Source organism: Ochlerotatus camptorhynchus, unplaced genomic scaffold (genome assembly GCF_037179485.1).
Source record: "Ochlerotatus camptorhynchus isolate MF236.1 unplaced genomic scaffold, CSIRO-AGI_Acam_v1.1 ptg000125l, whole genome shotgun sequence".
Taxonomy (NCBI): Eukaryota; Metazoa; Arthropoda; class Insecta; order Diptera; family Culicidae; genus Ochlerotatus; species Ochlerotatus camptorhynchus.
The window spans coordinates 374,663-399,475 of record NW_027040615.1 but is presented as its reverse complement, the minus strand read 5'-3'; the positions used below and the strand labels follow the sequence as shown (position 1 = coordinate 399,475).

Here is a 24,813-nt window from a genome sequence, read left to right as displayed (position 1 = left end):
TTCGTTCTAATCACTTTGGAAGTTGCCACAGCCGTCCCGATCAGACACTAACTAACAAGTGAGACAACCTGGCTAGCCAAGTTCTGTATTTATACAACTCCCCTAATGGGGAGCGCGAGGATTCTGATTGAATTGAACTTTAGAAGATTCCTCTTCTGTTTTGGGGGTGCATCCAGCCACAGTCAGAGTCAGCCTTCTGCTGCCGTGCACAGCAGATCCGGCGGCGGCGGCGTGAGCCGAGCCTCTTTTTTTTCGCCAGAGATGTCACATACTGCTGCTGCTGTGGTTCGGCGCAACTACGATCGTGTGGAGAGGAACAAGAAGATGCATACAAATGTGGTTGCCTTCCGTGCACCCTTTGCGCCCAAGTTGGTTCATTTCGCGAAACATTTTTGCTGAACCCCATGAAATGCATGTTGCTCACAATCAGCTGGCAATCAAGTGATCAAGCCGAGGGTTTGGTTTTGGAATGCACCACCAAGGTAGAGTTTTCGGGCAAGGTCCCTTCGATCGGTGTACATTCTGGGCACGGAACTGGGTCAAAGATCTGTGCACCTAAATTTGCATACACCTGAGACAAGCATCATCTTCACGGGAGATCATAGAGATTCGTAGGAGTTGTCGTCGTGTCGTGCCTGCTGTAACATGAGTGGCAATCAGTAGTCAGGTTAGTCTCGTCACGAAACAACTTCGTGAAGGACGAACCGGCTGTTCTTTGTTCCCCTCAGTAATGAATGTCATTCCAAAGCTAGAAACTCATACTCCGTTTTTTGTACTTTCCCATCCCTAGCAAATGTACCAACGACTTGCCACCGGATCGGTTCCGATCGAGTCCTACCTGCACGAGCATTTGGCCGAGCACCTAAACTCGGAGATTGTACTGCAAACCATAACGGACCTGGGCAGTGCTATGGACTGGATCCGGTCGACCTTTCTCTACGTCCGGGCACTGGTTGCTCCCGCGTGCTACGGACTACCGCCAAACCTGGACAAGTCGCAGATCGAGCAGAAACTGGAAGGTTCGTGTGTTTGGTACGCTGTCAGTCACTCGTCAATCTATTTTTCCATTTTCAGAACTCTGTCTCGCCGAACTGAATGCCCTGGGGAAGTACTCCCTAATTGTGATGAACGCGAAAGATCAAGGTGCTGCAGCCGGTGGAATGACGATTAGTTCCACTCTCTATGGACGGTTGATGGCGCAGTACTGTTTGAACTTTCGCACCGTGAAACTACTGAGGAAGGTAAGTGGCGTGGAAATGTGGTTTCATTAGATGTTTTCCTTTTTGTCCTTATAACTTCCTAATTTGGCACTTCTAAGGTGCTTCTAATAGTAGTTAAATGTGAGTTACCATTGCAGCACATCGTAAGATTGTAAGAAAGATGATTTCTAGACAAACATTTCAAAGGGGCGGGAGAGCCAAAATTTAAACAAACATTTTTTTTAGCCACATTTATAGAGAGAACAGTTCCGCGTTACTTTTCAAATAGACCAATCTACATTGATCGATCCTCTCTTTCGTTAACAACTTTGCTCAAAAGGAGATCAACCACACATGGATGGGACGAAGAATGCACAAAATTGTATGTAGAAAAATCGGATGCTTTCAAAGTTTTTCGTAGACACAAAACCTCCACATATTTCGCGGAATATTCAAAGCTTGAGACAAAGCTGAAACAATTAGTCAAAGAAAAGAAACTCGGTTATTGGCGCAATATCATCGAGGGACTCTCACGAGAAACCTCCACCTTGTGGAGGGTGGCTCGCAACATGCGTAACCGCTCATCTTCAAATGAGAATACTCCAACCGATGGATATTCGATTTCGCTAAAAAGGTCTGTCCGGACTCAGTTCCAGCACAACACATTCTTCGAGAAGCGTCTCCGAGCGGCAGCTCTCTGGATAGACCATTCACAATTCTAAAATTCTCTATGGCTCTTCTTTCATCGAACAACTCCTCACCGGGAAGCGATATGATTAAATTCAATCTTCTGAAAAATCTCCCAGATATCGCTAAAAGACGCTTGCTAGACTTATTCAATTCTTTACGAGAAAACAACATTGTACCGCCTGAATGGAGACATATCAAAGTAAAAGCCATTCGAAAACCTGGCAAACCAGCGTCTGACCATAGCTCATACCTTCCGATTGCTATGCTTTCGTGCATTAGGAAATTGTTGGAGAAAATGATTCTTCGGAGACTCGATCAGTGGGTCGAAACAAATAACTTGCTTTAAAATAAACAGTTTGGGTTCCGCAAGAGCAAAAGAACAAACGATTGTCTAGCGCTGCTTTCCACAGATATTCAACTGGCCTTTGCACACAAGGAGCAATTGGCTTCAGTATTATTGGGGGCTTTTGATTCAATTTCCATTGAAATTCTGTCAGACAATCTGCCCAGATGTGGACTTTCTGGAATTTTAAATAATTTCTTGTACAATTTGTTGTCCGAAAAGCAAATGAACTTTTCCCTTGGACAACTTACTACTTCCAGAATTAGTTACATGTGCCTGCCCCAAAGCTCATGTCTCAGCCATCTTCTTTATAACATTTATGTCAAAGATATCGGCAACTGTTTGGCAGACAACTGCACGCTAAGATAACTTGCAGATGACGGTGTGGTTTCCGTGAGTGGTCCACATGCCGTGGACTTGCAAGGACCATTGTAAGGTTTCTTAGATAACTTGTCTTTTTGGGCTAGGAATCTAGGGATCGAATTCTTGCCGCAGAAAACTGAACTGGTAGTGTTTACTTGAAAGCGGTACCCAGCCCAAATGCAGCTTAATCTTTTGGGCAGAAACATTACTCAATCATTGTCTTTCAAGTACCTTGGAGCCTGGTTTGATTCAAAGTGCACTTGGAATACCCATATTACGTATTTGAAGCAACAATGTCAACAGAGGATCAACTTTCTCCATTCAATTTGCGGCACATAGTGGGGTGCTCATCCGGGAGACCTCATAACGCTTTATAAAACAACTATTCTCTCTGTTCTAGAGTACGGCTCTTTCTGCTTTCTCTCGGCAAGAAAATGTCACCTAATAAAATTGGAATTAAATATGGTTGTCTGGGTATTGCTCTTGGCTGTATGCACTCAACGCATAACATGAGTCTCGAGGTTCTGGCAGGAGTAACACCCTTCCAGAACCGTTTCTGGGAGCTCTCTCTCAGAATACTAATCAAATGCGGAGTGACAAACACACTTATAATTGCAAATTTTGAAGAAATTTTTGAGCTGAACACACAATCTCGATTTATGAGAATCTACCATCTATACATATCCTCAGATATGTGTCTTCCTTGTTATACTCCAGGCTCAATTCACCAATCGCAGTTCCTCAATTGATCTGTCCATGAAACAAGTGATTCATGGGATTCCAGATCAATTTCGAACTATTACTATTGACGCATTTCGCGCCAAATCGAATCGAAGCTGGCAGCACCCTCTCAGATGTCAATAAAATTTTCTGGATGTGTAGACTTTGACTCAATACACAGAAATTCAAAACAACCCAAAATTAAGTTCTTTTCACTCATCTCCCATGTTCCGTACAATAAGCCAAATTTGGGTAAACCGGCTCAAAGTAGTTTGCATTTAAGCACGGCAAAAAAAATTACCCATCGCTAAGTAATTTTCAATTTTTTCTACCCAAAATTAAGTTCAATTAACTCAAATTTGGGTATATCGCATATTACTCAATTTTGGCTTCTTGTACGGAACTAGACGGTTGAGTCGAATCTTTCGTTCTATTTTTGACAACAATAGCGAGAGGAAATGAAACGGACAGAGGTCAAATAACTCAAATTTGAGTTTAAAAAACCCAAGCGGTGGGTAGTTTTGTTTTTCTGTGTAAGCACTTTTGCATACTCAGTTTTTCCAAAATTTATCTAGACTAACATTTGAGAAGGGCCAAACTTTTTCTGCCGATTTTTTTTTTTCAAAAAAATCATCTCAGAACCCAATGAAGCTCCATTTGTGAACCAATTTTGTCTAATCAGCAACTAATCACTTGGATTAATCGAGAATTCCATATGGAAAGAGGTTATATCATTAGAAAATAATATAATTGATTATATTGTCTACTACTGAGGCAAAATCCGATACTCCTATAGCAACTTAGAATTCTAAGCTCAAATTATCCATAAAGAATTTGGTATGAATAAAATTTAAATTGAGATCTTCTTTCGAATCAACAACGATTCGCATCATAATTCTATATGCCCTTCTGTTATTTATACCTAAACCATTAACATTATATACCTACCACTTCATTCTACCCGAGATTCTACCTATGAGCACTATAAAACTAAGGTTGATTTCATACGAGCAGCAGTCAATCTGACAACGAAAGTTGTGAAAACAAGTTGTAGTAAAATTATTATCATGGACCAAAGTAGTAAATTAAGGCTCAAAGGATTGAAATGTTGTGCAAATATAAATAATCCGAGATGCAACCGAAATAAGTTACGGGCCATATCGTCAACGATGGTAGATCATTCTATGGGATATAACCACGAAATTGATGAAACGATGAGCATTTGTGAGTCGCCGTAGCGTGATATATCATAATAGAAGTCCAGTTATGAAAAAACGCCGATCGGTTGGAAATGAAGTAAATATCCAACCGTCAACTAGTGGGCAGCAGCATAGTGATGATCCAGGTCCATCAATGAGTGGCCATCAATCCGTAGATGAGCTAGGTAAGAACAGTCATCCTGATGATTCTATCAACTTTTAACTGCAACCTCCTAATTGCACTTATTAATTATTTTTTCTTCTTCTTTCCTTCAGATGCGGTACCATCGGTTCCATCATTGGAGTCAGTTCCATCAGCAGATGATCTGCAACGTCCATACAATGTTGAGAAGTTTAATGGCTTTGTGGAAACGTTGAATTTATCTCCAATTTCATCGAGGAACATGAGGAGCATGGATTATCGTTCAATAAAATCTCTAGAAATTACACAAGCAGTGCGAAAAAATATATTTGGCCTAGATACAGCAGACATTAGCAAAGTAGAGGCATACGAAGAAATGATTGTGCAGCTAAAGGAGAAGTTCAATTCCCCTACAGCTGACAGAAAAGATCAGATAACAGTATTATCAGTATTGCCAAAGTCTTGGTCCGTGAATAAAGTTGTAGCAGAATTCAACGCACCAACGTACATGGTGAGGCAGGTTAAGAGCCTTGTTAATGAGCAGGGTATTCTAAGCACACCCAACAAAAGAAGTGGGCATGGGATCAACGATGATACAAAAAAACTAGTTAGGGAATTTTTTGATGACAATGATATTAGTAGACCTATGACCTATACCTATGATTTTGTTTCCGAGTTTAGAAATGGACGAAAAGAACACGTTCAAAAACGCCTGTTAATGATGTCCCCAGCCTCAACAGTGGCTGACTACTGATCGTTGTAATTTGGAAACGATTATCAAGCCTGTTGATGAATTTGTTCCGTATCTCATTGATAAAATTAACAAACTTATAACTCATGACTTTATTTACAAACAACAGTCATCTTTTCTAAGAAATAAAAAAGAATCGTTAAAAGAAGGCGAAATTCTAGCAATTTGTGATTTTTCTGAAAATTATTCATTAATTATCCAAAACGCTGCTCAAGGATATCACTGGAATAATTCTCCAGCAACAATACATCCATTTGAAGTTTATTATAAGAAAGACAATAAACTTGAAAATGTTAGCTTCATTATCATATCAGAAGTAATGACTCACGATACAGTTGCAGTTCAGTTGTTCAGCTCAAAAATGATAGATGTTATTAGACAATCGATAGATTTTTCTAAAATTACTTTTATGTCAGATGATGGGTCAGCATCACAATACAAAAAAACTTTTCTAATCTGTAGATTTCAGTCAAAGCATGGATTAGAAGCAGAATGGCATTTTTTTGCAACGTCTCATGGAAAAGGTCCCTGTGATGCCATTGGTGGCACTCTCAAGCGAATGGCAAAGAGAGCTAGTCTTGCTCGAGATTATGGAAACACCATAACAACTCCACGAGAATTATACAACTTGGCAGTTGAACAAACAGATAAAAATATAACAAAACTACGTTTCGATTACATATTAACTGAACAGTACATCGAAATGTCAGAAGAACTCGGAGAACTATATAACAGCACAAAGACAATATCTGACACACAGAAATTCCACAGTTTTGTGCCTACACACTAATCGAGTCAGTACGGTTTTACCGAGTTTTTGAATTGCGGAACTGTTCGGTAAAAGTTTAAAAATCTGTGGAAAATTTATTAATGATAAAATTTGTTCTGAACTTGTACATACATAGTTCTGTTAACCCCATTTAATGATAGAAAATAAAATTGGTCGATTTCATTGATTCCTTACGGATAACGGTCATTTGAATTTTTACCGACTTTTTCAGCAATTCAAAAACCCAGTAAAAAAATACTGACTCCTGTAAAAAAATCTTAGTGTGTATAGCTGGTGACAAAGTAGCGGCAAAAAGGTATTCTAATTCAGAAGATGAACCAAAAATATTTAACTTGATTGGAAAAAGGAAAAAATAGCATGTAGGTTTAAAACATTGAAAATATATAAATAAATGATTTATGAAAAATCTTGTCTTTTTTCTCTCACATATTATCAAATTTTGCATCAGTAGTAGACAACAGAATAAGGGAATGATATTTTTTTTTGACAAGGTCTACAAGGTCCAAATAGTTTTATTGAACTCTGAGAGGGTGCTGCCAATTCCAAATACGATTTGGCGAGAAATGCATCATGAGCCCTTTTCATATAAAATTCTCCAATAATCAAAATGAACTTAAGTGCTGATTAGACTAAATTGAATCGCAAATTGAGCTTCATTGGATCTGAGATGATTTTGAGCTTCACTGGTTTAGTTTTGTGTGAAAATGGCAAATAAAAAAAAAAATCAGTTCAGACATGAAAAAGTTTTTGTAAGAAAAGCTTTTTTTCCTTCAAAGTGTCCATCTCGCGATGTATGGACGGTTGGTAGTAAACATAATTACCTATCTTGAGGCAAAGTTTCATCCAAATCAGACATGACCATTTTTTTTTAATCGACTTTAAATTTTTAAAATCGATTTTTTTCAGTGTAGGCCTCAAATTAATTTTTTTCCAGTATTTCTTTTTTCGATAACTTGGAAAAATTTCCTAAAAGTCATCCATACAACACATTTTTGTAGGAGTTGTCATTTTTCCATAATATTTTTTTGAAAAAAATCGGCAGAAAAGTTTGGCCCTTCTCAAATGTTAGTTTAGATAAATTTTGGAAAAACTAAGTATGCAAAGTGGCATATATAGTCAAGGTCCACACATTCAGAAAGTTTCATTGAAATCTGAGAGGGTACTGCCAGCTTCGAATACGATTTGGCGCGAAATGCGTCTTCTACATATAAGTTCTATTATTTTCATTCAAAATTCACGAACAAATGATGTGAAAAGCATTTTAAACCGGAATATCACGTAAAAGTTACCAGTTTTCCAGTAGTTTTCATCCCAATTTCACGTAAGGAGTACGTGGAAATCAGGTCTTATTTACCTGAATAATTACAGATGGATTTGAGTTCACTCACTCGACAAAAAGTGACACAACAGCGGGGCCCTGTTTACTAAAAATGAACACATGAATAATACTCGCGTAACATTTGAAACGCGCCTATCAACTTTTGTACACAAAACTTGTTAAGCCCTTTTCGCGCGAATCGAATACGTCCACGTAAACTAACAACAGTATCGGGTAGGGTAAATTTCCCCCTTCCCGATAGTGCTCTCGGTTTGCGTGGGCGTACTTCGGTTATCGTGAAAAGAACCTAGCAAGTTCTTTACAAAAGTTGATTTCAAATTTTACGCAAGCATTATTCATGTGTTCATTTTTAGTAAACAGGGCCCCGCTGTTGTGTCACTTTTTGTCGAGTGAGTGAACTCAAATCCATCCGTGCACTCGTCTATTGAGATTTTCACGTCCGGTTGTATTGGTGCAATATGTGAGAGCGTGCTAGTGAATATCCGAGGAAAATACATAACAAATCGATGTCAAACTCATTTTGACAGGTCTATTTTCATACATTTTTTAGGTTAGCCAGAGGAAAATAATAAACAACTTTACACGGCGTTGCTCCTGCTACTGTGCGTGCGTTAAACGTCACTAATCTCTATAGACCTGGGGTGGGACGTGCTGTCAAATCAGCCTACTGATCATTCTTGTATGAAAGTGGTTCCAAACGTAAACAAACCCTGTAGGCTTCTTATGGTTTGTTTACGTTTGGAACCAGTTATGCGAGGTAGGCGACGATTGTTCGTATTTGACAGCCACCTCCCCCCTTGCTATAGACGAGTGCACGGATGGATTTGAGTTCACTCACTCGTCAAAAAGTGACACAACAGCGGGGCTCTGTTTACTAAAAATGAACACATGAATAATACTCGCGTAACATTTGAAACGGGCCTATCAACTTTATTTTTATTGATTTCTATGAATTTCTACTTTCTTAATGTTCTAGACTAGAAGAAACAATTTCGAGAATTTATATTATATCGACATTTAATCGATAGCATAATAAGACGTTTTCAGTTTTTGCAAATTGACCAGGAGTTCAGAATTTTTCTTTAACCTCAGGGAACTTCGTAAAACTACAAGGACTTCTAAAAAGTTTAGGGAAAATCGTAAAAATTAACGGAATTTAGGAGAAATTCTGCGAATTTCATAGAGCTTCAGAAAATTCGTAGAAACTCAGGGAGTTTTGGAAAACTTCAGAAGATTGCGTTGAAGTAGGAACTCTATTGGAGTGTTGGGATTATCGTAGAAGTTAAACATTATTTAATTTCAGAGAACCTCATTATTGTTCCGAGATCTACATACAAAATGGTGAGTTCATAACCTGAAAGAAGTGGAACACTTAGCTCTGGTCCTCACAAGTTCCTACATCACGCCTCCCAGAGCCATATGATAACAAAAGACTACCAGCTGAAACATGGACACAGCTGGGTAGCGTAGCCTGGGCAATGTTGCCAGTCCGGCACTAGCAAAGTGAAGAGGTGCGACGCGAACACTGGCGCTATAACTATAGTATGGTGATAGAGCGTCTATTCACCATGGAGGTGCGGCTCAAAACGACGTCTGTTCTCCATGTTAGGAGTGGCTGATCACCGTCCTAGTGCCAGCGTGGGACTCTAAACAGAGCTGTCCACAATGGTCCCCCGGCGAGACAGGGAGTAGGGAGGCCCTGGAAAAATATAAAGTTACAAATACCGAAGAAAGAAATACGGATCGGAACAATCGGCACAGACCTACTCGACGAAATAAGTACTACGATTGGAAACTCGGAACATGGAACCAGTGCTGTAAATTCTCAAAATCATTTGAACATTTTTGATGAAAATGAGAAAAGTTTCTATTCGCTATCAAAGGGGACCTCATCCGAATGGGTGATATCAGTTGCTTAGTCATTTGACGAAGGCATGGATCATTCTCATTTGAGAAACGCTATATATCATTCACTTGAGTGTAACCTACACACAAACGGAGCTCTGGTCGACATTCCGGCAAAAAAGCGAAGCCATCCCGACACCAACCTGACTTCTATCAAACCCCAACCCGATGTTGACCCGACATTGACCCGACATAAACTCAAAATTGACCCGACAACAACACGACATTGGGTCGACATCGACCTTAAATTAGCCTTACATTTATCTGACATAGGGTCGACTTGTCTGTTCGGGACCATTTTGCTGGATTTCTTCCATACTCCACTGTCGTATATCAAATGATAATGATTGACTCAATTGACAGTGACAATGAGCTTCGAATGAGAAAGGGGCTCTTCAAATTATGGTCATGTGAGAATTCGTTTACGCAGAATTGATTGAATGGTTGTATTGGTTCATCTTCAATCGAATGATATGAAAATTTACAGCACTGCATGGAACTGCAAATCGATCAGCTTCCTGGGCTGCGATAGGTGAATCCATGACGAACTTCGACCACGCAACTTCGAAGTCGTAGCACTGCAGGAGCTTTACTGGACGGGACAAAAGGTATGGAAAAGCGGACATCAAGCGACTACTTTCTACCAGAGTTGTGGCATCACCAACGAGCTGGGAACCGGCTTTGTAGTGCTGGGTAAGATGCGCAAATGCGTGATTGGTTGGCAGCCGAGCAACGCGAGGATGTGAAAGTTGAGGATAAAGGCCGTTTCTTCATCTACAGCATCATTCACGTGCACTGCCCACACGAAGGGAGACCCAACGACGAGAAATAAGCGTTCTATGCGCAGTTGGGTCAGGTGTATGACTGCTGTTCGCAACGGGACGTCAAAATCATCATCGGTGACATGAACGCTCAGGTAGGACGAGAGGCAATGTACAGACCGGCAATCGGGCCAAATAGCCTGCATGCCGTATCGAACGACAACGGCCAACGATGCGTGAAATTTGCAGCTTCCCGTGGTATGGTAGTCCGAAGTACCTTTTTCTTTCGCAAGGATATTCACAAAGCCACCTGGAGATCACCTGACCAGCACAGAGAAAACTAAATCGATCACGTTCTAATCGACGGGAAATTCTTCTCGGACATTATCAACGTCCGCACGTACCGCAGTGCGAACATAGATTCGGACCACTACTTATTTGCAGTATGCTTGCGCTCAAAACTCTGGACGGTGCATAACACCCGTCGAAGTCGAACGCCGCGACCCAACATTGAGCAACTACGGGACGCCGGAGTTGCCCAGCATTACGAGCAACACAACCCACGGAAGAGCAGCTTGGCGCAGCTACTCTTGAAGATGGCTGGAAGAACATCCCTTCCGCCATAGGTAGTACTTCTGCAGCGGCACTAGCTACTGCAATCCCGGACTGAAGAAATGGCTGGTTTAACGGCGAATGCAAACTGTTAGTAGAGGAGAAGAATGCAGCGACATCCACGAGATTGAATCTGGAGCAATACAGACAAGCGCGGAGCAGACAAAACGTGGTTTTCCAAATGAAGAAGCGTCAGCAGGAAGACCGAGATCGCGAGGCGATGGAAAATCTGTACCGACACACGGAACTTCTACGAGAAGCTAAATAGTTTGCGCAAAGGCTACGTGCCGCAAGCCGATATGTGCAAGGACTTGGACGGCAACCTTCTCACGAAGGAGTGTGAGGTGATTGAAATGTAGAAGTAGTACTATGACGAACACCTCAACGGTGATGCAGCAGAAACCGAAGGTGGCATGGCAACAGACCTTGGTGCACTCGCATAAAATGACAGGCTTCCGGCCCCTGATCTTCAAGAAGTTGAAGAGGAGATCGGTCGGCTGACAAACAACAAAGCAACTGGTGTAGACCAACTACCAAGTGAGCTATTAAAATACGGTGATGAATCACTTTCTAGAGCGCTGCACTGGGTAATTGCCAAGATTTTGGATGAGGAAATATTACCAGAAAGGGCGAAAAGTTGGATTGCTGCAACTACCGCACGATCACACTTCTGAGCGCCGCCTACAAGGTACCAAATTCTATGCCGCCGCATGTCACCATTTGCAAGAGAGTTCGTGGGACAATACCAGGTGGGATTCATAGGTGCCCGTGCTACCACGGACCAAACTTTCGCGATTCGGTAGGTTCTGCAGAAATGCCGCGAATACAACGTGCCCACACATCATTTGTTCATCGATTTCAAATCCGCATACGACACAATCGATCGAGATTCGCTATGGCAGATTATGCACGAGTACGGATTTCCGGATAAACTGACGCGATTGGTCAAGGTGACGATGGATCGAGTGATGTGCGTTGTTTGAGTCCTTTGAATTTCGAAGGGGGTTACGGCAAGGTGATGGACTTTCGTGTCTGCTAGTCAACATCGCGTTAGAAGGTGTGATCAGAAGAGCTGGGATATACACGAGTGGTACGATCTTCTGGAAGTCCACCCAGCTTCTTGGCTTCGCCGATGACATCGACATCATGGCACGAAACTTTGAGACGATGGCAAAAACGTACATCAGACTGAAGGCTGAAGCTAGGCAGACTGGACTTGACATCAACGCATCGAAGACGAAATACATGAGAGGAAGAGGTTCTAAGGAAGACAATGTTAGCCTCCCACCCCGAGTTCAGATTGACGGTGATGAAATTGAGGTGGTCGATGAGTTCGTGCATTTGGGCACACTGGGGACCGCCGAAAATGATACCAGCAGAGAAATTCAAAGACGCATTATGGCAGGGAAACGTGCCTACTTGTGACTCCGGAGGACGCTCCGGTCGAATAAAATTCGCCGCCGCACGAAGTTGACTATCTACAAGACGCCTCTACGACCACGAGATCAGGACTATGCTCGTGGAGGACCAACACGCCCTTGGTGTTTTCGAACCGATGGTGTTGCGTACCATCTAGGGTGGAGTGCAGATGGATCACGTGACGTGGAGGAGGCGAATGAACCACGAGTTGCACCAGCTGCTGGGAGAATCATCCATCGTCCGCATTGCAAAAATTGGGCTGCAACGGTGGGCTGGGCACGTCGTAAGAATGCCGGACGACGATCCAGTGAAAATGTTTCTCGAAAGTGACCCAACAGGAACAAGAAGAAGAGGTGCCCTAATAAAATTGTTATGGTTATTTTGCTTAACGACGTGTTCTGGGTATCTTCCAAACCATTTGTGGAAAAGTTCAATTATTTGGGTTATCGTTCGTATATGGTTATTTTTTATTAGGGTGTGCTGCGACCAAGTAGAAAGCGACCTGTGGACCCTTCGCAGACTACGAGGCTGTCGAAATGTGGCCATGGATCGAGTAGAGTGGAGACGATTTCTTTGGACAGCAGAGGACAATAAGGCCTTAGCCCGATTGGTAAGGTAGGCCATTTGCCTGTTTCTGGTCACCTTCACGCAGTTTGTTTTGCATCACCTTCATTATGCCTTTACGGCCGTTATATGTCCTGTGGGTTCGGAAAAAAACAACCCACGGAACTTTTTAATTGTTGAATCCAAGTACGTTACTCTGGTATGTGATCAGATTCATATGTTTGTTCGTGGCATGATATCTATTTAATTCTGGATGAAAGATCACAAATGTTGAGCCATCGGACGTCCTTTTGGGGCCTTAACGGAACCGGTGCAAGATAGCCTAAATGGCCATATTTCATAAATCCTGGAAAGGGTGACATTCTAGTAACCTTAATGTTTCATTTGAGGCCAATAAATCAAGAATCGATTTCTGGAAGCTAGTTGAAGTTTGGGTCTCTTTTGAGCCGCTAACTCTTTCCTAATGCATTAGGAAGGTTAAGGAATTTTGATCCTATGTGTTCAATATAGAGTAACTCAAGTTTATCAAATTTATTCGAAATGCATTGGGAAGCTACTGTAGAGCCTGATCAATTTTACCGATCGTAAATCGATATCTAAAGTGATCGAAAGATGACTCCCAGTTAATACGGAACCCCATTATACTATTCCAGATCAAAGGCACCGAACCGCTGCTGGAGATGTTCACCCTTCTGACCTATTGCGACGAGTTCGCCGTCTTCAAGTGCCGCAACAGTGCCAAACGAACGCTGAATGAACTGAACCGCTCGAAGACGTGCAACACCATCCGGTTCCCGTTACGGGGCCGTATCCAAACGACCACGGCAATGGCATCCTGTCTGATACAAGCCGTATTCGGTAATCTACCGATCGAAGACGGTTCCCTGCAGCAGGAAGCTACCAAGATGATCAACGTTGGCCGACGGCTGATCAAGTGTATGGCGGAGTTTATCTACGTGGGTCAAATGGGGCGAGAGGATGAAGAAGGGCCCGGTGTCTATCAGGCTCTGTTGAGTACGTTGATCTTGGGTCAATGTTTGGAGACGAAGCTGTGGGAGAATAGTCCCTACATTACGAAGCAGCTGAAGGGGATTGGGGCTGTGTATGCCGGTCAGTTGGCAGCGCGTGGGAAGATTTCCTTCCAGGAGCTGATGGATACCGATCCGAGGGAGTTGGAAGTGGTAGGTCTGCTCGGAAGGAGTGCTACAAGCTAGAACTGTTGTACTGAAGTTACTTGATCTCACTACAGATTTTGAAGAAAAATCCACCCTTCGGAAGTGATCTGACTGATTTTGTTAGGACATTACCCATCTTCTCAATCGATCTAGTTTTGAAGCAAGACTACGTACTGGAGGTAACGGTTGTTCAGAAGAACAACTGCTACAACAAGCAGTTGGCCGTTAGAATTTCGATTCTAGTCGGTGACTCCAACAACAATGTTCTGTTCTTTAAGGAAAATTGGTGAATAATTAAGCTAGTAATTGATGGTTTAAGGGTTTGCAATAATCAAGGTTTTCATTTAAGTGACGCAAATCCGGGTGGCAGCTGTCGCTATCAGGAGTCGTTTAAAATCACGGATGCCACCGTAGCGAGCGCTACGGGGCATGTGATTTGCTTCAACTGGACCGGGTTGGATTGTACGAGGACGATTGTTATCAACGAGGAAACTGCATCATCCTTGGTACCGGAGAAGCAACGCACTCGGAAGGTGAATAATGATACTGCTTCGAAGAAGATTACTGAGTTCTACAGGAAGGAGGATCCCAAAGCGGCGGAGGTTGGTGGAAATGATCGCAAGGTCGACAGAGCTTCCAACGAGAATACGAAGAAAATCGCTGAAGTTATCCAGATCGAGGACAGTCCCAAGAGAGATTTCCTTGAGTCGTTCCGTTTCACTCAGAAACCGAAGCTTAACATCGATAAAGAGAATGACGGCAGCTTCGGGTTGGTTAGAGCTTCTAGTCTTAAACAGCAGAATTCGAATGATTCAGGGTACGTTTCGCTCCAATCTTTGAATTCGATGAATCAATCAACTCAAACGGAGCATACAGAAAGTATCCGTGCTCATGAATCCTTCGATTTTACTGTACTTGGAAGTCAGTGCAAGCGTCGCAAAATGAACGAAACAGTTGTATCAGACCCTCTGAAAACCAACCAAGCTGCAGTTGAATTGGAGATCAAGACTCACGACGTAGATGATTCACCCGAACAACCGAAGAAACTGAATTTCTTCAGCCAACCGAATCGCTTGGAGCAACAAACAACCGCCCATTCTCCACTCAATCTAGCCCCTTTCATCCCTGACAGCACTCCGCGGTACAAACCGTCCAATCGGATGCAATATTTTACCGAAATGCATCGCAAGAATCCCTTCATGCTGTTTGGTCGCCCGCAAGACTTCGCAGCACAGCAGGAACGGCAGAGGAGCTCCGTTCGTAGAATTTGTCTCTTTGGAGTCTTCTCGGAAATGCCGAGAAATCGAAATGAATCGCTTTCAGTGGCGTCAATGGCAGCAGGCAACAATGCGGAGGAGAGGAAGGTATTTCGTTCCATGTACAGCGTCGACGGGGACAACAATGGGCTGTTTTACCGGAAGAACTACCACCATTCGAGGCAGGGGCGCCGGGAGCTGGATTTAGGGTAAGCTCTACACCTCATCGGTTGACATAGATTGTGAAAATTTTTCCAGCTTTGACAGCAATATTTTCCCATTCCAGAATCGACGAATTCCTATCATCATCCACCGAACAGCAAGCATCGCAAAAGGAGAATTTCTTTCTTGGGTAAGTAAACTCAACCCCACATACTTTGAACTTCCTCCTAATATAATCAACACGACGATTTGGTTTTATTACTAGCTTTAAAACATTGACTTAACTTAAAAAAAAAAATCATTAAAAACAGAAACACCTACCTTCCCAACCCGTCCTACAACTCTATACCGTTCTTACTGCCAATGAAACTGCTGCCTCCGCTGCTGCTATTCGATCGCTTCGACAGCTGCCGCTTCAGCTCCTTGTGCAGCTTCTCGTTGGCCTTGTCCGACTTGCAGATCATGCCGACCCCATTCAGGTGGGGGTGGTGCTTCTTCCGCGGAATGAAATCATCAAACGACAGTGACTTGCGGGATTTCTTGTTTCTCCCAAAGGTACTGAACATCAACTGCCGGCTGCCATCGGTGCTCTTCCGTGGCTTTTCCTCCGATTGCGTTATCTTCGCGGGAGCTTCTGCCGACTGGCCGCGGTCGTACAGGCCCCGCATCTTGTTCTTAATCGATCGACGATGGTGACCGAATTTCTTGCTGAACTCGCTGAAGGTGGACGCTTTGGTTGTTGGATCCTCTTCGGGTCTTTGGCTGGGCTGCTGCTGCTGCTGGGGTTGATCCTGGACGGATCGCTTCATCAGGTGGTTGATGTTCATTTTCTTCAGGTTGCGCCATAGGTTGTTCATTTGGGACGAGCTTGTCGTCGGTTGCGACAGTGGAAGTGAGGTAGACGAGGACGTCAGCGGCCCTTCTGGAATGTTGATCTAGAAAAATTGACAAATCCGGATGATATCTTGTAAGAAATTGCAACAAGTTTAACCCAACTCACCGGTTCGTAGATATTTTCACCATCGTTGGAATCGTCCTGATCTTCTCCAAAATTCACGAAACTCTCCATAACCAACTCGTTCAGTTCCTCGTAATCGTTGCTACCTCCACCGAAAATGCCGCCCAGTGGCAGGACATTAGCACTCTTGGACTTCTCCTTGAGCCGTCCCGTCTCCGTGTCCCGTACCATATCTACCTTGATGCTGTGCTCTTCCTCTGTCTCAGTTCCGTCATCGACTGTTCCCAGCGAATCGTGCTCCTTGAGCTGATTCATCCGCCGAGCTTTTTTCACATTCAAATCGACTACCGCATAGATCGGTTCCATCATTGGGGAAGCTCCCTCCATCGTGCCACCACCAACATTAATTTCTTCGTAATCGTTCCTCGTGGATGGAATGCTGCTGCGTTGAGCCGATGCCGATGACAATGTCCGGAAGAGGTCGATCTTACTGCTGAACCCGCGGTTCTGACTAGACGAAGACGGCGGCGGCGGCGGCAGCGGAGATGATGATGATGATGACTGTTGAAGGTTACTGCTGTGACTGTTGCTACGACTGCGACCACCACCAGCACCGTTGGCATTGAGCTTCCGGTAGAGGGTGTCCGTTGAGCCGACGCTCTTGTTGCCAGTGCCGGTCAGCAGGTTGTAGCCATTTGCCGTCAACTCGATCGTGATGCTGTACGGGGCGAGAAAATTCCTTTTCGCATTAGAGTTTTATTTTGCAGGTGGTGGATATGGAGGGGGGGCTGTGAGAGGTAAGAAAATTGGTCAAGCGAAAATTTGAAAATGGATCACCTCTAATGGATGCGTTGCGATCGTAGATGGAATGCGGCGATGCAATTAGGTAGGGGTAATTGAGTTTTCGCTTTTCATTCAAAGAGCTTTGTTTGCCAAAACGAGGCGGCTTTTGAAAGTATGGATGGCAAAATTAAGGCTGATTGGGTGGGGTATAATTATAATGGGGTGTTTGGTGTCATGATATCTCGTTAGATTTGGGCGAGATGAGAGCGCGGATCATATTGTAGGGAAAATATACCGGTGGTCAAGTTTCTCTTAAAATCGCGGGTGACGTATCAATCGACTCAGCTCGCTAGATCGAAAAATGCATGGATGTGTGTATATGATTGTGACGAATAACGTACGGCTTCTTTCTACACTGCAGTAAATTTGAAGCAATAATCGCCAAATGTAAAGTATCATGGTTCTATAGAACGCAGTTGAATATTTTAGGAATCGGTTAACTCAGTGGTTCCCAACCTTTTTGCTACCGCGGTGCCTTTTGCAATTTTCTGGAAAAGCCGCGGCGCACCAGTATTAAAAGGATAAGAAAGGAAGATTTCTTCATACAGAATCAAAAGATTTTTGTGTTTTTATATGGTTTTTTTATTATTAAAACATATTCTCAACATTAGCATTACATTTCATCATTTAAAACATTACATTTGCATGCACATCAGTTAAATTATTCAATGCGATGGCTGAACTTGCTTGTCTTTGTACAACGTATCAAATCTCGCGGAACACGAGAAAAGGGCCTATCATTGTTGATCGATTCTCTTCATAGATTTTCTCTTTCGCGAATAATCCGACTGCAAATGAATTTCTCATTGAGTATGTTGTTTCAGGCGCAAGCTAACATCATCTTCTGTTGAACTGTTCTGCGAGCTTAAAGATAAATTCGTTTATGTTGCCGTGGTAAACCAAAGAGAAAGTCGACGAAGCGAACCGATCAACGAGGATATTCCCTTTTCATATGTTACGCGAGAAATCTGGGAGTTAGTTTGGAAATTGCTACAAGATTCAAGAATCTCCGTTTTGATATCAAGCTTTATTTTGTTTTCATAGCAGCCACTGCCGAGAATTGTGTTTCGCAAAGAGACGAGGTTGCAAATGGAATCATAACGCGTAATACTTTCACGCTGATAAGTGGATAATCCGCCTTTGCGTGAATGTTCTGCCCCCATTTCATCACATTTATTGGTCGAGCATTAACATAGACCGTGTCCACGACATCACTGATATCTTTGGTCAGGCACGCCGCTGCTAAAGCTTCTCTGTGAATTATACAGAGTGTCCACACAGCATGGGGGCTGCCTTAGCTCAGTCGGGAAAGGCGCAGCTACAAATCAAGACCATGCTGGAGGTGGCTTGGTTCAATTCCCGGTCCAGTGTAGGAATTTTTTGGGTTGGAAAATATCTCGACTTCCCTGGGCATAGTGTATAATTGTACTTTTCACAAAATTATATGAATGCAAAAATGGTGCAGTGCATCTAGAACACTAAGTTGAGAGTACGCAATAAGCTAATATGCGATAAGTAATAAGCTTGAAATGCGAAGAAGCGCACACAGCATCCGGAGCTTTACTGCGAATCCGTGTTTGCAACTCTTGGAAACGACCGGACATGGAACGAGCTCCATCCGTGCAGATCCCGACGCAATTACCATGTTCGACCAGAATCGAGTATTTCGAACAGTTCCTCTCCGGATGTTCCTCCTGAGATCGGTTTGCAGAACAGCAAAACTTCACAAAAGTTAACCTCGTGAATGAAAAATACACTTAAAATAAATATGATTGTGAATATGGAAAATGAAGTGTTTAAGCACTTCTATCAAACGTGTGGCCTTTTTTGAGTGTAGCGACATAGAAACTCCAGTGATACCAGCTAAAAATTTCGCTTTGATTCTCAGTAGTATGCACAATGCATAATCAGTAGACTGCCAATGAATGTATGGGAAAAATTTGACCATCAAATTTCGCTAACAAACCATATACAAAATGTTTATTGCCTCGAAAAATGACCCTATGCAAAATTTGAGCTCAATCGGACATGATTTAGGGGTGGCGCAAACGCGTCAAAGTTTGACTTTTTTCACTCTCGAAAATCTCCCAAATTTATGCCAAATGTCTTAAAAATGCATAAAACGTCGAGATTTGGTGTTATCTAAAAAAAAAAAAAAAAAATCAAAAATCGACTTTCTGGGACTATATAGAAGATTGATGAGTCGGCTTCTAAAACTGTTCACAATTGTCTTCAACCTGCTTATATATCGAATTAAACCACCATTTAGGATCTAATACGAAATAATTCACTAGGGTGGTCCAATTATTCTTCATTAGGGTGGTCCAAAAATTCAAAAATAAATGAAAAACCACAACTTTTCATCAGAAATTCCTAAAATCAATTGTAAAAATATCTTGAATTGCGTTAATCTGTTTTTTTTGGGAATCATGAGTTTTACACAAGAGGAACATTTGCCTGAAAAGATGAAAAAATACTTGTTTTATACTGAATTTTGAATTTTTGGACCACCCTAATGAAGAATAATTGGACCACCCTAGTGAATTATTTCGTATTAGATCCTAAATGGTGGTTTAATTCGATATATAAGCAGGTTGAAGACAATTGTGAACAGTTTTAGAAGCCGACTCATCAATCTTCTATATAGTCCCAGAAAGTCGATTTTTGATTTTTTTTTTTTTTTTTTTAGATAACACCAAATCTCGACGTTTCATGCATTTTTAAGACATTTGGCATAAATTTGGGAGATTTTCGAGAGTGAAAAAAGTCAAACTTTGACGCGTTTGCGCCACCCCTAAATCATGTCCGATTGAGCTCAAATTTTGCATAGGGTCATTTTTCGAGGCAATAAACATTTTGTATATGGTTTGTTAGCGAAATTAAAAATTACCATTTTCGCTGGCAGTCTAATAATCAGTTTATGAAACTTTTTTTTTTATTTTGTGTACCGTATGTATTTGAGCAGTACAGATCCAAAAGCTTAAATATATGATTTGTAAAACGAAAATATATGACTGTCATTGAATTAATTGGAACAAATGAGAATTGAACAAGGACACTTTCGGTGTTTTCAACGCTATTGCTATTATCGTCGATGATGAATAAAGAAAGAATGGTTTTGCAGCGCGTAAGAGTGTACTCATTATACTACTTATCTGTTTCTGGAGGCTTCAGGGTTGGTTAGGAATACCGTTAATGATACGGACGGGTGTAACAAAAGATAATCACTTTAATCTATTCGTTTTAGAAGCTCATTATGAATAATTTTGAGTGAGACACTTATTTGATTTGGTTCAGTTAATTTGACGTATTTCTGCAATCTTAAATGAACCTACAAAATGATCCTCATAACCTAGCACTGCTACTCACCGCGAAATATAATTAATTTTGTAAGTTTTTTGCGGATAAAATTCTTAATGCTTCCAAAGTGTTTGGCATATTCCTCAAACCGGAGTTTTAAATAAAAATCGATGCATAATTTTATCAAAATATTGCGGTGATTGTTTACTGCATCCTGCTTCAAAATAAGTCCTAATAGTTTCAAAAAACATGTTGATGAGTGTTGCTGAAGCCGTTCGTAATGTCTTCCAGCGTTGAAATATTTGTGGTGATTAATGAGTATTCTCAGTTTAGTTTCAGAAGTCTTCCAGGTCAAAAGAATACACAAGAACACAAGAGTAGAGAAACACAGGAAATTAAACTTTTGTTTATTCATACGGCCCATGGCAAGCCTTTATCGGACCTTGGTCGTATGCAGACAGGACAGTCTTCGAGCGTCTGTTCACCATGGAGGTGCGGCTCAAAACGGCGTCTGTTCTCCATGTTAGGAGCGGCTGATCAACATCCTGGTGCCAGTGTGGGACTCTAAACAGTGCTGCGCACGATGGTCCCCCGGCGAGACCATGGGGGTTGCCAGCCGTAAAAAACAAAAGTACATGAAGCAAGCAATGTAAATACGGACCGGAACAATCGGCATAGACCCAAGCAACGGAAACGGACTAACGATTGGAAACTCTCAGGTCGGCCAGGAGGAGGAATTCAGACCGGTTATAGGAAAGTTCAGCGCTCACCAGCTAACGAACGCCAACGGCCTTAGACTCATCGATTTCACCGCCTCTAATAACATGGCCATACGTAGTACCTACTTCCAGCACAGCCTCCCATATCGATATACCTGGAGATCACCGCAGCAGACAGAATCGCAAATTGACCACGTTTTTGATCGACGCAAGGCACTTCTCGGACATTATCGACGTCAGGACCTATCGCGGCGCACTACCTTCTAATGGTCAAGGTGCGCCAAAAACTTTCCGTTGCCAATAACATTCGGTACCGATGCCCGCCACGGTACAATCTGGAGCGACTGCAGCTGCCCGAAGTCGCAACTGAATACGTGCAGCGTTGCCGGATGAGGGAGAGCTCACCGAAGCCCCTCTTGATGACTGCTGGAGCAACGTGAAAGCAGCCATTAACAGCGCTGCTGAAGGCGCCGTTGGGTCCGTGGAGCGGAATCGACGGAACGATTGGTTCGACGAAGAGTGTCAGACGGTTTTGGACGAGAAGAACGCAACGCGGGCGGCGATGCTGCAGCAAGGAACCCGCCATAATGTGGAGCGATATAAACAGAAGCGAAGACAGCAAACCCATCTTTTCCGGGATAAAAAGCGCCGTCTGGAAGAGCGGGAATGCGAAGAAATGGAGCAGCTGTATCGTTCTCAAGAAACACGCAAGTTCTACAAGAAACTCAACGCATCCCGCCAAGGCTTTGTGCCGCGAGTCGAAATGTGTCGGGATAAGGAAGGGGGTATCTTAACGGACGAACGTGTGGTGATTGAAAGGTAGAAGCAACATGAAGAATGGCTTCGTCGGTACAGCGGATGAGGGGGACATGCCAGCTCCCACGATAGGTGAAGTTAAGGATGCTATCCGACAGCTTAAGAACAACAAAGCAGATGGGAAAGATGGTATCGGAGTGGAACTTATCAAAATAGCCCCGGATAAGTTGGCCACTTGTCTGCACCGACTGATAGTCAGGATCTAGGATACAGAACAGCTACCGAGGGAGTAATGTACCCAGTATATAAAAAGGCGACAAACTAGAATGTGAGAATTATCGAGCGATCACTATTCTTAACGTGGCCTGTAGTGCTTTCCCAGATCATCTTTCACCGTTTATCGCCGCTAGCAAGCAGATTTGTGGGAAGTTATCAAGCCGGTTTTGTGGACGGGCGATCGACAACGGACCAAATCTTTACGTTGCGGCAGTTCCTCCAAAAGTGTCCTGAATATCAAGTCCCTACGCACCACATATTCATCGATTTCAAGGCCGCTTATGATACTTTTGACCGTTAAGAGCTATGAAAGATTATGGACGAGAACGGTTTTCCCGGGAAGCTGACCAGACTGATCAGCGCAACGATGGATGGTGTACAGAGCTGCGTGAAGATATCGGGTGCGTTATCGGACTCGTTTGAAACTCGCAAAGGACTTCGTCAAGGCGATGGTCTTTCCTGCCTCCTGTTCAACATTGCGCTAGAAGGTGTTATTAAACGTGCGGGCTTTAACGTGCGGGGCACGATCTTCAATAAATCCAGCCAGTTCATCTGCTTTGCTGACGACGTGGACATTGTCGGAAGAACGTTTCAGCACAAACGAAGTGACAGACGACTAACTGGCGAAGAAAGCCATTAAAATAATGTGGTTCACTGTAATAAAATTTTCTTGGAAGCTTGTGCCATCATCCACCAGATGGGTTAGTTTTTTGTTTGGATTTGAACAAAGTTGATTTTGTGTACAATGATTCTTTGACAGTGTGCAAAGAGTGTATATCATTTTGTAATTTTTATGCATTCCAGTTTTGAGTAGAGTGGAAGAGATAGAACCAAAACATTCCAGTATATTTGGTGAAAATGCTAGTTCAATCCGATGTGCGGTATAAGAGGTGAGGAGAAAGGAAACTAGTGGACTCTTTCGTTCTCGCGTCTTCTTACGCAGCAACAGACGTGATGTCACGTCTGCTGTTGCATAAGAACACCGTCAGAATGAAAGAGTCCACTAGTTTCCTTTCTCCTCACCTCTTATACCGCACATCGAGTTCAATCCAGTAGTAGTGTTGCCATGTGGTACAATCCAGTGGTAGTGGTGTTGCCATGTGGTACACTGAAAAATTGCAATAGCAGGTTAGTCACCAAAGTTTTCGAGCCGCTCCGTCTGTCACTTCGTTTGTGGTTTCAGGCCGTGGCGGAGCAGTACACCAGGCTGAAACGTGAAGCAGAGAAGGTTGGATTAAAGGTGAATACGTCGAAGACAAAGTATCTGTTAGCTGGAGGAACCGACCGGGCATAGGCAGAAGCGTGACAATCGACGGAGATGAGTTAGAGGTGGTGGATGAATTTGTGTACCTCGGATCATTGGTGACGTCGGATAACAACTGCAGCAGAGAAATTCGTCGGCGTATTATTGCCGGAAGTCGTGCTTACTACGGACTCCACAAGACCCTGAGGTCGGGCAAACTTCTCCCCCGTACTAAATGTACCATGTACAAGACGCTGATAAGACCGGTAGTTCTCTACGGGCACGAGACGTGGACGATGCTCGAGGATGACCTGGGTGTTTTCGAACGACGAGTGCTTAGGACCATCTTTGGCGGCGTATGTGAGAACGGTGTATGGAGGCGAAGGATGAACCACGAGCTGGCGCAACTCTATGACGAACCCTGTATCCAGAAAGTTGCGAAAGCTGGACAGGTACGATGGGCGGAACACGTTTTAAGAATGCCGGACAACAATTGGATGGTACCCCGAACACGTCGTTAAGCAAAATAACCATACAAATTGTATTAGGGTCACTTGTTCCATGTTAGGCTGGGGGACAGCAGTCTCTGTGATTGAGGCCAAGGTTACCAGGAAGCAAATCACATTATTTGGTCTTGTGCTGAGCATCGTGGAGTCTGATCTAAGCTGTACGGTTCCCTTCGGGCTCCAGGTAGACAACCTAATGTTTCAGTTCGGGATATTTTGGCTGGACGTGAACTGGAGTTTATGAAACTCGTATATGTTTTCTTCAAGAATACCCGCATAAACGCGAACCATAAATTGACCTTACCTAAAATGGTTAAAAATTGTTTATAATCCCTGCTAAACTTTAACTGAAATGGTTATGGAACTTTACATGAACGTTTAATGATAAAGTTTCAACCTTATGTATTATGGTTTTTTGGAACTGGACCTTACAAATAATGGGTTGTTAAGAACCATTACCATTCCAAATTCTTGTTTTCTCCATACATTTTCAGAAAGAGAACTATATAAGATAGTTTTTACTTATGATTTGAGAACATTAATGGTAATGGTTATGGTAGTCAGTAAGGTCCATTAATGGTTTTGTATTATCGCTCAACTTTACGTGGAATATATCGTGAATTGGTAATCAGTAAATTACAGGCAACCAATTCGCGATATATTCCACATAAAGTTGATCGATGTTACAAAACCATTCGTGGACCTTACTGACTACCATAACCATTACCATTAAAGTTCTCAAACCATAAGTTAAAAGGTTCTAATATAGTTCTCTTTCCGAAAATGTATGGAGAAAACAAGAATTTGGAACGGTAATGGTTC

At 42.7% G+C, this 24,813-nt stretch overlaps 2 protein-coding genes across 2 annotated transcripts in view; one reads left to right on the top strand and one right to left on the bottom strand.

Annotated features, from left to right (window-relative positions):
- LOC135700025 (probable ATP-dependent DNA helicase HFM1) overlaps positions 1–15,617 on the top strand; it is a 32,153-nt gene extending 16,536 nt beyond the window's left edge. The window contains exons 5-10 of the mRNA XM_065220403.1: positions 791–1,019; positions 1,075–1,241; positions 13,451–13,978; positions 14,047–14,258; positions 14,322–15,437; positions 15,515–15,617. Coding sequence (XP_065076475.1) covers positions 791–1,019; positions 1,075–1,241; positions 13,451–13,978; positions 14,047–14,258; positions 14,322–15,437; positions 15,515–15,584 — 2,322 coding nt within the window. The 3' untranslated portion in view covers positions 15,585–15,617. The remainder of the gene's footprint in view (positions 1–790; positions 1,020–1,074; positions 1,242–13,450; positions 13,979–14,046; positions 14,259–14,321; positions 15,438–15,514) is intronic.
- Positions 15,618–15,625: 8 nt separating this feature from the next.
- The window catches only part of LOC135700026 (serine-rich adhesin for platelets-like), a 73,461-nt gene continuing 64,273 nt past the window's right edge, over positions 15,626–24,813 (bottom strand). The window contains exons 6-7 of the mRNA XM_065220404.1: positions 16,391–17,066; positions 15,626–16,325 (exon numbers count right to left, since the gene is read on the bottom strand). Coding sequence (XP_065076476.1) covers positions 15,726–16,325; positions 16,391–17,066 — 1,276 coding nt within the window. The 3' untranslated portion in view covers positions 15,626–15,725. The remainder of the gene's footprint in view (positions 16,326–16,390; positions 17,067–24,813) is intronic.